Raw genomic sequence first — 15,278 nt, 5'->3', positions numbered from 1 at the left:
ATTACCCCCTTTATTTTTTTCTTCTTTTTTTTTTTTTTTTTTTTTTTACATCAGGCCAATTACATTAAATGGGGTGCATTTAAAGTTTATAAATTGTTAGTTGCTCTTATGGGTATATGATACATAACATTTTAAGGAAATTGTAACCAACCTCTCATGAACCTTCCCTTTTTCATCTCCCAGTGTGACTGTGACAGTACGCACTCTGTCCAAGTCAAAGCTGGTGTCATACTGGTGGAAGTCAGATGTAATCCAGCCCACCCAGACATTAGCAGGTTCTTGACCAGGAAATATTCTCACTGAATAATAGTACTGTCAATACAAAAATACATGTTATTGATGTTAGTATTTGGTTTCCAGAATAGTAATTTGATTCAGAATTGTTGCTCTAAAAATCTGAAAATTTGTCATCTCTTCAAAAGTAGTGTAGGTTTGTTCTAGTGTAATTCAAAAGTAGAACCAGACAAAGTGTATGGCACAAAACAAAATACAGCCCACAAAAATTTTATGTTAAAAAATGGAATGGATTAAAGATGCAGCTTGTATGCTTCTATTGTAGGCTTCAGCATCACAGCATAGTAGGCTATTTTTCTACTGGGGCTACAAATCTTATACTGTAGGTGACTTCATTTCCAGCATTTAATATCTTTAAAAAGAGGAGAATACATCCAAAAGAGAAGCTTTTTTTCCTCTGAACACTGAAGAGTACTTATATAGCTGATGTTGTCAGAAGAAGATCCACAAAATCTGCACAAAACTTTCACTGAGAATTCTATGAGATAATGTTCAGTTATTTTATATTACCAGTTTAATACAGTTTTTCCTGTTTATTTCATTATTCTAGAACTATTTATTCTTCCTCTTTTACATTTGGTGTTACCAGTAGTAATTTCAAAAAGAGAATCAATTAATTTATGTCTTTCCAGGTGGAAGTTGTTTTAGACTGACAATTTTGTTACAAAAATGAACAAGGTGCTCTGAAATTCAGCATAACAGGACTACAGCAGATATTTAAATTAGAAAATATGCCTGAAAATTACCGTGGAGGTTTGCATCAAATAATCATAGTCATCCCTGTCATCTGCCAGCACATCCTCAGTAAGCCGTGCAGAGTGGCTCGTGCTGTAATCTGGTTTTGTCCTCCTGAGCATAAATCTGTGAAAAATAAGAAAAATCAAAATCTGTATGAAAAGCTCAATATTTATAAAGAGAATAATTCTACATTGATACATTAACCCTTGATATGTTATATTTATTCTAGCCAAATGTCCTACCAACCTTTGTTTAAGACGTGAAGGCTTTTCTTGAACATAATCTTTATGGTTGTTTAACTCTGGTTTTGTGGCATCTTTTTCTGTCCGGTCAGGAACTAGATGGCCATGAGCAGTTTTCATCAGAACCTCAAAATCAGAATCAGCATCATAATCCTCCAAGTCATTCTTCGGGCTAAAAAGACCAGTGCCTGGTAACCCTCCTGCAGCTGATCTGGAGAATACCTCAGCACACTCTATGGGCATGCTTAATCGAAAAAACATCACGTCTGTTTTACTGTTCTGGGAACCAAAGGACTTCTGGGTGACCTTCAGACAGGGGCAGCTGTCTATGGTGCCATCAATTCTCAACACCTGTCAAACATAAAGACATGGTCATTCTGAGGCTGTTGTTTCCCCTCTTGTAGATATTCAACTTATATTTCTAGAAGAAGCATCCATGAATTACAAAATCTGTAACAATAAGCTGTCTACATTCAAATGTGCTGTGATCACGTGCTGCCATCTTAAGGGACAAAAAATACTTGAAGGAGTGGAGAGTATTTTTATTCTTTTGTTAAATAAAAATCACTCCCAAAGGACTGACCTTTCTCATCATAACTCTCTATAAATCCAACCCTGCCCAGAACAACTGAAACCAACTAAAATAAACCATAAACGTCCATATTCAAGAACACAAATGATTTCTTAAATACGACATTGTGATGCACATCAGCTGAAAAAAAGTTCACATTCCTTCAATTTCAGAAGGATTTAACGGTAGACTTGCAAGGCATGAATTCAGTTCCATCAAGATGCACAACTTACGTGTTGACACAATTGACTAATAAATATTTATTAAAGTTAAAACCAACTAGTTATAGAAAAATCACTTCACAAAGTGTGTGCACCAGAAGACAATGTATCTGTTATGTAGTAATGTCCAACTTCTCAAAATTGCTTATAAAAATAGCTCTTATTGCACAAGGAGCTCTTAATGAGGACATCTTGTAGCATCTGTCTCATGTTTACACACATGAGAGATTTCACAGATAAATACTGCCAACCAAGTAATTACATTATTTGCAACTCCACTGATTGTAAGAAATTTTTAGTAAGTGCAAGTCTCAGATCTGGGTCTACATTTCACATAAACAATCTTATCTAGAAGTTCAAAAGCACAAACATAATACAAACATATTAATGGAAGAAATATCTAGAAATATTTTAATAGGATGACAAACCTCAACATGTTCATGATTTTGTGGTACTGGTAGAAACTGAGGGAGCCTTTTACTCAGCCAAATGGTGATGTCTCTGTTTGTATTAACAGCAAAGGGTTCATACCCTTCCTGTAAGCCACAGATAGTGAAATATTTTAGAGTGCTGACATCTTTTCCAAAGTTCATTCTTCCTACTTGAGATGGGCCAAGGCTGCACACAGGTAGAAATCCTTAAAATGAGATGAAAGAACATGTGGGTTGTAAGTTATTAACATCAGAGAACTGCTCTCTTCCATAAGACAATTCAATATCATTTGTAAAAAACTTTTTTAAAAAGTATCTAAAAAACAGTATAAATGCAGTCACCAAAAGCACATCACCTAGTACAGTATCTCAAATACTCTGGAAAAAAAACTAACTGCCATGTAACATTCCATTTAATTCACAGAAATCCAATAGTAATTCAAGTCTGACAATCAGCTCTTGGTTAATCTATCTGCTAAACAGGGGAGTGTTGCCAGTTTACTTCAAGTCTTACTACTTTTTATATTCCTCCTAAAATTCCCTAAGTCATGGTATCTTCAGAGAACCTCAAAAATTATTTTAAAGATAGGAGTGTTTGTCCATTCTGCTACATAAGTCAAAAAACAGCACCAAGGGCATGCTGTAGATTAACTAAAAATAAAAATTAAAAAAAAAATCTAACACTTTGTGGCTCTGGATAACAAAAACTGACAATACAATATTGCAGCTTCATGAAATTTATAGTTGTTTGGGGCTGAGGTTTTTGGTTTTACTTTTGAAACAGCTTCACTTTTGTATGCATCTGCTTTCTCACTCTTTGAATAGCACAGGGAATTCTGTTTAGCACAGGAAATTGTCTAGAGACCTTTGTGTGACAAAGACAAAAAAAAACAAGCAAAAGGCTATTCAACACAAACATATGTCTGCCTCAGAAAGCTCCTGAACCAGAAATCACTGGAGGATATGCTTATTCTCTTCTGTCATCTATCCACAGCCATTTGCTATACACTGCTGCTAAAAACAGCTCCTAACCAGACTTTTTATACAAACATTGTTATATATTCACAGAAAACAGAGGAACAAAATAATAAAAAATATGTGTTCAAAGACAAGTAAGTGTAAACTCATGAGTTGTGTGAGTTGTTGACCTTTATATATATATGTGTGTGTGTATATATATATATATATATATAAACAATTGTTTTATGTTTCTGCAGAGGTCAAACATTTAATGAAAGGAAGTAGCAAGCCCAATCTCCAGCACCTTGAGAATTAACACACTTCCAGTTCCTCTTTATTACAGCCCTCAAATCAAATTGGAAATAATTGTTGCACAAAACAATAAAAGCAATAGTAGCTGACTTTATCACCAGAATTCAGAAAGTATGCATTGCAGAAACAGCTGATTAGGTAATTAGACGTAGTTCAAAATGCAAGAAAAGATGATCAACTCTATTCATGAAGGCTGAGGGACACAAAACTAAATCAAACAAGAATATTTAAAATATTTGAATTATTTCTAATATTTGCCCTTCCAAATAGAACACACAGGAATTGATAATTTTTCTACCTATGCATTTTCCTTTGGGCTCAGAAAAAAAGATACCGCAAATATATTCATCCTTGTATATAAATATTATAATAATATAATATATAGTATAATATACAGTATTATATATTATTATATAATACATATAACACTATTTATAATATAAAAATATTATATTTATATACTTCATATATTTTATATAATAAATTATATATCATTATATATGACATATTATATATAATAACGTAATATAATAATATAATATATAATATATTCATGCACCAAGTATTTTCCATATGCAAAAATAAAATATATTTGTAATATTCCCTAAAAGAAAGCAAAGAAACCCTGAACAAAATTCTTACACAGGTACAACTCTTGTCGATGTTTTTACTCACTCTAGTATTTTCCATTAACTCTGTAAGTAGCCAAGATGGAATCAAGATGACAGTCTCTCTCACCAGTACTAATTTCAGAGATGACAGCACAGTACTGTACATATAGCTAACTCCAGCAAGTAATCATAACTATACCATAACTGCTGCTCTGTATGCATGGAATATAAATACCAGTTCTGGTTTTAATCATGGAAGCACTGCTTCTGTCCCTGATGAAATTCTGCCCCTATTTGTCTATAGTGGAGTTGTCATTTCAGGGCTCTTTCATGTGCAGTAAAGATGTGGTATCTCATCTTAGAGGGAGTGTGCTGGTAAGGTAGTCACATGTCTTAACTATGGAATAAAAATTGTCAGTACTCTTCTCTGGATGGGCATCCAGACATTGTAGGTCTGATACTTCATAGATACTGTCCAGCCATTGCATTCTGGAGGCTACACAAAGAGATGACGGCTTCAAGTTGTGCCAGGGGAGGTTCATATTAGGAAAAAAATTTCACTGAAAAAGTGGTGAGGTACTGAAACAGTTTGCCCAGGGAGGTGGTGGAGGACATACGATCACTGCAGGTATTCAAGAGATGAGAAACTGTGACACTCTGGGAGATGATTTAGTGTTCACAGTAGTGTAAGACTGACAGTTGGACCTGATGATCTTGAAGGTCCTTTCCAACCCTGATAATACTATGATTCTGTGACTACCCTCCTGACCTGATTTGTTGAACTCATGCTCACACAGATTGTGAGCTGACAAAATGTAATTTGGTTTGTATGCTGTACTTGTTCATAACTACAGTGTGAAATTCCTGTTCCACAAATGCATGCTAATATGCAATTACAATGAACAATCTTACTATTGGGAGAGTATCTCACAAGCATATTATTGTGCCTTAATCCCAACCAGCTCCCCTCTTGTTGGTAGCACAACCTAAAAAGCAGGACTTGAGCCTTATTGGTAAGCTGGCAGAGCACCATATTCCCTTTTCACTGTTCCTAAGTAAATTAAATCTACAGGACTGATTTATAGCCAGCCTGAATCCTTCAAAGCAGAATTTATGGTTAGAGACCAGTGTCCTATCTTTTTTCTAAAATGAAAGGTCTCTTTTCTGCAGCAGCATATGGCATGCACACAAGTTACTGATGGGAGTGACATACAGAAAGGTCTCACTGCTCTTAAGAAAGAGCCATTAAAAAAAAATAAACTAAAGCCAGCCTACAAAAAATGGAATGCTCAATTAAGAGTTATACTTAATTTGGATACTTTATACACGTCTGTATATACACACATACAAACAGATGCACCACCACCACCCCTCCATGAGTTGCATATGGAATTCATGGAATGTTTACAAATATTGATCTGGAGTTACTAACTCTGAGATCAGAACATTCCTTCAATAACAGAATAGATCTTATTTCAAATGCAAGCTCTTTTCTACAAACATGACACTAGAGGTAGCTAATATGAATTACAAAGGCAGTTCAATCTTTAAGGTGGTTACCAAGGCCTCTGGGCTCCATGTCAAACCAGGAGCAATTTCACACTCAACAAAGATCTGTTTAAATCTGAACCTACAGCTATAAACAAATACCATGAAAACTACACCACTGAGATTTCATCAAGTTTGGAATCTAAATAGCTCTCCAACAGGCTTCCCTCAGAATATTATGGAATTCCAATTTCTCTCAGAATCCCTCACTCCGCCACGGGATTATACTTCCTAATAACTTCAAAAAACATTACAACTTAGGGCCATCAGGATGATTTTATGGCTACAGCATTATCAATAATTCAATCTTTGCATCCCTTTCTCTCATCAAGTTATCACAGTTTCTAAGGAAATCCAAAGGCAGTAAAGTAACAGGCATGAGTCTAGAAAATTGGTGGCAATTATCTAATTTTAAATGAAATCAAATTATTTCTAATTCCTATGGTATGGAAACCTCTTTATGCAAAGCACCCCTGAAAGTGAAATACTCTGAAAGTCAGATGGAAGAGATGAAAATTCAAGCAGAGAACTGCCTAGTTAATAGGTATAAGATTGATATTTCCATTGGTAATAGGGATCAGTAACCCAAAAGGCTCATTTGCAGCTTTTAATGTTGAAAAAATTAATTTAGTCTCTCAGACACAGATGCATTTTTAACAAATATAAAATACATATATTGGAATAAATATAACTACAACAAATTCAAGGGAAAGATTAAGGCTTAGAATAATTTCTTTTTACATTACCTTTGTTAATGTAATTTCTTACCCTTTTGTGTGCCTGTTCCTGAACAAGTATGAAGCTCATACTCATAAGCTATGACTTCATGGTAAACTAAAAGCTGCTTGGGGACTCTGAAAGCTTCATCAAAAATACTACAACAGGCACAAAAATCAGCCTGCTGATCTACAATTAAGCAAAATAATTTGGAGGTTAACTTTGTACCAGCTGATTTTATCCAGGATCAAGTCTCATTTCTCTTCCTAGAGCTAAAACATAACCTTAAAGGTGGGTTAAACTCTTCACCATATATTCTCACTATATTACAGAAATTTGGTAGTATTAATCTAGACAAAATTGGGTGTCCCTGAACACAGCAAGAGGGTTTGCAAGATGATTTTCAAAGGTTCCTTCCAACCCAAACCATTTTATGATTCGTTCCACAATTCTACTACATCATGTAGTGATCTGCTGCAGTGAAGACGAAATGTTAAAGGTCACAAATTTGCAACTCCAGCCACTTCCCTGTACAATAGTGGGAAGGTCTGAACACAGAAGATGGCTGCAAGGTTCACCACAAAAAAGGCCTTGCCTCATCTGCACATCTAGTACACCTCATTTCCATGATACTAATCAAATAGAGAAAAGGACAAGGGGTAGGCTCCCTACAGAGAGGGAATAGGAGGATAGAGGATGAAAATAAATGAAATAAAATTTAAAAATAAAATAAATAAAATAAAGTAGATAAAAGTAGATAAAGTAGATAAAATAGAATTTTAAAAATACTAAACAGGAAGCACACTACATTAAAGGGAAGTGGGAGCAAAAACTGGGCAACAACAGCCAGTTAAGAACACAATTCAGTACAATACTTACCATCACCAAGCTCAAAGTCCTTGAATGCAAGTTCTGAACCTGAATCATCAAGCAAGATTTCACCATTTAAGGTGAACATCATAGTATGCTCATTCATGTCAACCATACATCCAACAACATCTCCTGCTGACCAAGAGCGGCCAAAATGCTCATTTCCTTGATGCCACCTCTGTGCCTGGAAAGGATTTAAAAGACTTTCAAAGAGCAGTAGTGACAATGTAGGTGTTCCTCTTTCACTTAGTGGTACAACTAATAATTAGCCCAAACAATTAAGACAATGAAATTAACATTTTCACAGCATATCATTGGAAAACCATGCCTGTGAGTACTTGAGGTCGACTTTGAAAATGGAAATCCAACAATTAAGTTCCTGCAAGCACCCCTCTTGTAAACTGTTCTGAAGTGAGCTGACTGGGAAAATTAGTATTTCAGCATTTCAGGAATAAGTAAGACCATTGCTCATATTTCTGTAGAAGTTCCATGAAATACTTGTAATGAAAATAATATGCTATCAACTACAATGTTAAATAGCTGCTTCACAAACTTACATTAAGTACTTGCCTTTATTTAATCTAGTGGCCTATAAATTTATTGCCTCCAAATAAACTTTATTGTTTTATTAAGCTTAACTCTAAAAATACTGAGTATAAAAGAAATTAAACTTCCTGTTGTATCAGGTTTTGGAGGAGCAGACTTGTCTGTGGAAGGGTAAAGCACTCAGCTTCTGAGAGATTCCAGAGTAGCTGAGGGCATGATTAATGATTCCTATGACACATCTTCAAGTCAGAGACTGCAAAGGCTTTTGTTTAGACTTCAAATAAATTAACACCTATTAAGAATTATAATAACATGTGTAAAACAAAGCAGAATTAATAACAAAGAGGTTTCCTCTTTACCCATCCTGAAAATCCTACAAAAATGAGTCTGTGTTATTCTGAAAGTGAAAATAATTCCAATATAGAAAACAGGAAACATTTTGTTGTGAATCATCAGTAGCCTTAATAACAAATACGGTTTGGATAAGGATTGCACTTGCCTTGGTATTGAAATAAAAAGTTGCAAGGAGTAATTGATTTTATTGTGATGAAAATCAGTAACAGATATACTATTTTTTTCCTTTATATTTTTACTGCTAGATTTCAATCTGTCATATTCTCATGCAGAGTTAAATTTGAGCAAAAATTACTGGTTCTGAATTGTAAGTTTTCCTGAAAACCAAGGTATACCCTACAACTTTATAGAAAGAATAACAGTAAAAATGTAAGAAAATTATTCACAGTTAATTACAGTTCTGCCAGTATTTTAAATTTGAGAAAGTAATTTAGATTTTCAGTAATTTATATATACTGTACAAATAATGTGGAGCTATGAAAAAAATATAGAAATACCAAACCCTGCTAATTCATTTTTAGGTGACCTTGATTCTCCTTATTTCAGCTAGGCCCTCAAAGAGAGAAATAACTCCATAAAACACAAATGAAAAAAGAGAAGGCAATTCAGTTGAGACAACACTACAAGGAATAAGACATAAAATTAAACGTTCTGTGTTCCCTCCTATTATTACAGCCAACAATATACAAACCTTAAAGCCATCAAAAACAAAAGCTTCTTCATCTGAGCCAAGTTCCTGATCTGGCAGACAACCTGGCCTGGTCCAGCCAACTCTCATGTCTCCTGCAGTAACCACCTCAAACTCAAAGTACCACTTCCCAGCCTTCACTGCGTAAGTCTTTTCTGTGCGGAAGATCCTGAATTTTTCCATCACACCACTGCACACCTCCAGTCTCATTGCTGTAAGATTAAAAAAGCTTGAAAAGTAATGGAAAAAACACCCCCCAAAAAACACCAATGGAGAAATTACCGTATTCAATTATTTACAAAATGAAGGTATTGAAAACAAAAGGCAAAGCAATCCCTCTGATCATAGGTATGCAAAGTGCCTGCAAAACAGCCTCTGGGTTTGTGGTTGTTGTGGTGAATCAGCATACATGGGTACATCTCTGAAATCAAGATATACTCATTCATTCCACATGGGGAAAAAATAGAGATAGGAGAACTGAATGCAGTTAGAAGGCTAGAAACATCATTGGGATCACAAGAATGAGGTGGGATAACTCAGGTGACTGTATTATTATGATTAATGGATTCAGACATGGTCTTCAGGAAGGACAGGATTGGAAAGGTTCTGGGGAAAAATTGCCCTGCAGCTGAAATGCTCATAGAACTGGTCTGGGATGGTTCAGGCACCAGTTCAGAACTTAGGAGTCAAGATATGCAGGCAGAACAATATGGGTGCTATAGTGGAGGAACACAGAGGGTAATGGAATCTACAGCAGTATCTGAGCCAATGCTGCTTAGCATCTTCATTTATGATCTGGATAATGGAACATATTATATTTCTTATTAAAATATTATGATATTTCTTAATAATTATAATAAATAGAACTCGGTTATTACAATAAATCATAGAGGGAAGGTTGCAATTCAGTTGTTTTTGCAGAAGCAATGGAAAAAAGGAATCATAAAAGAAAATCCCACATGAAGTTTTAACAACAACAACAAATTTCCGAAGTAATTCTATCCCTGCTTCAGGAAAAAAAATATGAACTTTTGTCAAGATAAAGGGAAGCAACTATGGAAAGAATAAAGGTGCCCTTAAAAAGAGAGTAAAATAAGTGTTAAATGCAACTCCCGCTCAAAGCAAGGCAAGTTGATACTCAAGAACAAAGAAAACCTAGTCACAAACAAGGTAGTATTTAGAAAATATTTAGTTAGTGAAAATAATGGAAATAGCAAGATGTTAAGTTTAAATTGTGTTGACTAATCTCCATTATTCTCTCTCAGACTGTTAAAGACATAGTCAGACAACACTTCTTTCCAAGACCTCATCATCAATTCAAAGCATACAGCAGACAAAAAAATGCACTTTAAAAAGTACACAAAGCACAAAAATAAGGCTGAAGCAAACCTCTGATCCTTCTTCCTTAAGTTTTCTCAACTATTCTATTCTCTGATATTTCATCATTTTCTTTCCATTCATTAAGTCACAGGACTCAAGGATCACTCTGACCTTTTTGCAGACTAGAAAAAAGAATGCCTAGAGCATTCGGGATCTTTTCCCACAAATCTGCAAGGCATTAAAGCCTGAACAGCCTTTGAAAATCTGTATTCCAGCCTGATCACTGCAATTCCTCCCCTACCTGAGTTTGTTATGAGCTCAAATACGCTTATATCTACCTATTTGCATCTACCTACTTGTATCTATCATGTTAAAAGCCTCTCCCTTCTGTTTTCTCAGCCAAAGTCCACATTTCCAGTATTACTCTGAATAGCCTATAAAATCACTTTACTCATATTTTACTATAACTCCTCATACTACCAAATTCCTGACTTAAGTTAGGTCATGCTCACCAAGTTTCCTGTAAGCAACCCTGAACTCTCTGCCACATTATTCTTTACCACTAAAACTTTCTCTTTAATGATCTACAAAACTAATGACCTTAAAACATTTTTGAAGACCCTCAGTACCTCACCTATACAGAAAAAAACACCCCAAAGCATGGGAAATAAGAATTTCTAATGCTTTCTAGCCCCTAAGCACTGCTTAAAATATAACTGTTTTGGAAACTGTTGAGTAAAAATAATTATAATAATAACAAAGCATTAAAAATGTGCTGTAGAACTTTGTAAATCAATGTTTAAAATAAAATTAATGAATGGACATGCAGAACACCACTAGAGGGCTCTAAATCCTTTAATAACAGTATGGATTTTGGATGATGAAAGAGGATGCCTATGTTTTATGCATCTCACAAGCCCCAGGCTCACAAACTATAAAGTCTAAATACCAAAAATGACAATAATAAAAATAAAAACTTTTGCTGAATGCAATCCTAGTCTTTGCTGAAGAAAGACCAGGTTTGTCGGACACAGTTCTGCAGGTTCTTTCCTCTGGGAATTTTGGAACACAGTTAATGACATTTCAGATGCATGGGTTGCAATTATGCTCTTTACATTTTTTTGGTAAATCCATTCAAAGAATTAGCTCAAGGATCTCTGCAGCATAAGGAAAAAAAAAACAAAACATTTTTCAGCAGTTCATTCACAAGAAAAGGCAAGGGCCTATGGAGCTGTCAGTGAGGAAAGGGAATAAATATTTTTCAGTAGTATTTGGAGGAGATAGTGAAAAAAACAAGTGTACTTTCTCCTTCTCACCCTACCTGGCTAGACAGGCCCTTTATCTTCCCAGGAGGCAAAAGCCTCCTAACACAACCAACCCACCTTCTCAGAATCAAGCAGAAGCCATTCCAGCCCTTTCCATGCAGCATCTCCTTCCCACAGGAGGAGTGGAAGAAATGACAAGATTATGCAGCAGACTGAAACTCTCCAGCCCAAGCAGAGGTAGATAGCACAGCATTTTGACTCAACATGCTCCACTACAGAACAGTTTTGCCCATTCAGCAATCAAGGCTTGTTACACATTCATGGTAGCAGCAATGGGTCATAGTTGAAAAGGTAATGTAAAAATTCCATCAAAACTCAGTAAAATTAAGGATCAGATCATGGAGGTGTTTTGGAAAAGAAACTGAAAATGGCAAATTTCCCTGCTTTAGGTATTAGTTCGATCTTCTGTAGAAATATTTACCTAAGATCTATGGCCTAAACTTGTCCAAATTTAACAATACTATAACTATATAAAAATCATCATTTATTAATCAGTATACTGATAGTACAAAGTTTAAAAATATTTCTCAAATTTTCCAAACTTTGCTGAGATTATAAAATCTCAGCAAATGTAAGCTTCAATTTTGATTTGATTATTCTGTATCTCCAAGAGAACTTTTAGATTATCATTGCCAGCAAAATATTATGTTGCCATTTACTTTCTCTCTGTGCAGTAAGTGTTCCAGAGTGACAGTGCAGTACCAAGAACATTCCCCTCTTGTGTTTCATCTTGATCAACTTGATCTCAGCATAACAGAAAACTGTTGTTTTAAAAGACAACATCTATATATGAGAATTCATTTTATTTGTACATTATGTCTCCCAATGTCTTTTACTTTCTCAACATTTTATATTCTTCAGTTACTGAGGTAATGTTGTGTATTCTTTAAAACTTCTTTATTAAAAGGTAATATCATTTTCAATGTTTTTCTGTCTAGAATGTCTCAAAGTCAAACCATATATGCTGAAAATACTGTTCATAGTACCCATACAATATCTGAACTGGCAATAATGCAAATTCAACAAAAACATTTGTAAAGAGTGAGTTAGATTTTACTTGCACTCTTTTCAACTTAAAAGACCTGTGAAAGTCCAGTAAGCTTAAATGCCCTAACAGTCTAGCTGAATATAGACTTGCAGTTTGATGTTCACAGAAATTTGGTTTGTAGATATCTGTCTTTAGAAGTTCCATCTTGCAGCTTTAAGTGTTTAAATATAAGATTGTACATGAACTGCAGAATTTTTCATTATTTAGAATCAAAATTGAAGGAGTATAAAATTCATGTCTCCTGGGGTAACATATGATCTCTTTCTTATCAATTTTGCTATTCTGTCTTGAAATACCAAATAGGGTGCTAATTTTTTTTTTATTATTATTAAAAACTATGTTTTAGATTGGGTAAATACAGGTATTTATGCACATATTTACACATTTCATTTCCTGGCATAAGACCATATGTTAAAAATCCAGATTTAAATTGCTTAACCTTTAAATACTGATTCATCTGAACTATCAAATCTGCAAAAATGAATAGTGGAAGGAAGTGTATGGAATACAGATAAATTTTTCATTTTGTAATGCTTCTCTTAAGGCCACAGCACAAGAGGAAACAATAAGTAAGGTCAGAGGGAACACAGAAAAAAGCACTTATTAGCTTCAGAGACACCATACCTACTCAGATTATTTCATCAGAACAACAAATCCAGGAGTGGACAGGAATCTTTTCAAGGATTTTTTTAGAGACAAAACAACAGAAGTAATTACCATGATCTTGATCAGGAGCTTCCAGGTTGTAACCATAGCCCAGGAGGGTGCGGACTGCTTCCCGAAGACTGTCCTTGTTTGACTTCTTTGTCCGATCATCCAGAAGAGCGTAAGGGACCAGCCGAGGGTTCCGTCGATTTTTCACATCCTGCAGACGTATGAAAAATCAATTCCATTTCAGAAACTGTGCTTTGTCTTAGAGGCAGAATTGTGCTATAGCAGCAGTATAAAAATAACAGCTGAAATCATGGACTTGCAAGCACAGTAAGGATTCAAAGTGAGGAAAGTCTAGACAGTAGTAACACAACTGAGTTTACTAAATAGGCCAGTAATGCAATAAAACTGTGTGGTTTATACCTGATTTTATTTTCCATCAAATTTACTGAATAGGATAACAATGCTAGCAAAAAGAACACGGATAAATGCAAAGAGTTTCTGAAAAGCCAGAGGGATTAAGTTTTTACACTGTTTATGAAGCAGATACCATAACGAGAAACTGGTACATGACTAAAGCCCAGAGACATTACTGTAACACAACTGTATAGGGTTTTTTGATTACAGCACTAAAGATACGTAAAACCCCTAAAGAATAAACCAAATATAAATAAAAGAGCAACTATTACAGTACTATTACTATTGAAGAGTAATTCTCAACAAATACATCCAATAATAATAATAAATAATACAGTAGATAATAGACCTGTGTTTTACTATGGCAAATACTTAAAACATGTACTTAAAAAAAAAACCTCTTGTAAGAATAAGAAAAATATTAATGTGCTGAATTTTTGTAAGGTAATTTATTGTAACCTCTCTTCTGAAATAAATGCCTTGGTAAGGTTTAATCATTGTATTTTACTTTTATTAACACAGCGTTAATTAGTTTTACTTTAGTGCAACATAATCTTACTGGAGAGCGTTGTTTATTTATATGGTTAACATAATTTTTAGTGACTAATAGGACTGTTTTGTCTACATTTTCTCACAAAAAACAACTCTGGAATGTTTGCCTGTTGACAAATTGTTTCAAACGGCTTAATCTGGGTAGCACACATTAAAGTTTATAGAATTGTTTGGGTTTGAATTCATAATCTACCATACCACAGAAAACCAAACAAACTCAAAACCCAAAAAACAGCCTATGTATAGTATTACACAGTTTGCTCTCATTTTATATAACACAAACAATGCATTAGTAATTTTGACTTTAATTTGGAGTTACTTAAGTAAAAGAAAGCATTGCAAACATGAAAAGCTGGACTGCCTTGAGGAATAAACCTGACTATAAAAGGAAGAAACTGATAACAAATAATGTTAAACCTGAGTGATACGACTCTGACCATGAAAAATCAGTACACTTCATATAGTGTACACTACAGATTTTAGTATATGCAGCAAATGATAGAAAACAAATTATTTGAATCAGCACACATATACTTATTTTTTGTGTATAAATGTACTGGAATTGGTGATAGATGGTCACCACTGGCACTAACTGAATACAGCTCTTGAAAATAATAAAACAGAACCACAGATAAAAATACCTAAACACACACACACCAAACATAAGCAAGCCTTTTAAAACTTCCATTACAGGTAATGAATACTGCTGCAAAATAATTCAGAGAAGAAAAACACAGAGCTGAGAGGTGCAGGACTGCATTCAGTTGTTCATTCAGTGTGTAACATACTGAATTATCTAACCCAGAGCACTCAATCTAGCAACCTGCATAGACAGATGTCATGTCAGAGTAAGTATGAAACT

General features: G+C 34.6%; 1 protein-coding gene across 1 annotated transcript in view; it reads right to left on the bottom strand.

Annotated features, from left to right (window-relative positions):
- RYR2 (ryanodine receptor 2) overlaps positions 1-15,278 on the bottom strand; it is a 339,366-nt gene that overhangs the window by 119,084 nt on the left and 205,004 nt on the right. Inside the window, exons 27-33 of the mRNA XM_030446731.1 lie at positions 13,514-13,661; positions 9,107-9,315; positions 7,525-7,699; positions 2,495-2,703; positions 1,279-1,625; positions 1,041-1,155; positions 152-312 (exon numbers count right to left, since the gene is read on the bottom strand). Coding sequence (XP_030302591.1) covers positions 152-312; positions 1,041-1,155; positions 1,279-1,625; positions 2,495-2,703; positions 7,525-7,699; positions 9,107-9,315; positions 13,514-13,661 — 1,364 coding nt within the window. The remainder of the gene's footprint in view (positions 1-151; positions 313-1,040; positions 1,156-1,278; positions 1,626-2,494; positions 2,704-7,524; positions 7,700-9,106; positions 9,316-13,513; positions 13,662-15,278) is intronic.

The sequence above is a fragment of the Calypte anna genome, chromosome 3, assembly GCF_003957555.1.
Source record: "Calypte anna isolate BGI_N300 chromosome 3, bCalAnn1_v1.p, whole genome shotgun sequence".
NCBI lineage: Eukaryota > Metazoa > Chordata > Aves > Apodiformes > Trochilidae > Calypte > Calypte anna.
Note: the sequence above shows the minus strand (reverse complement) of the source record. Positions and strands in the feature narration are given on the sequence as shown.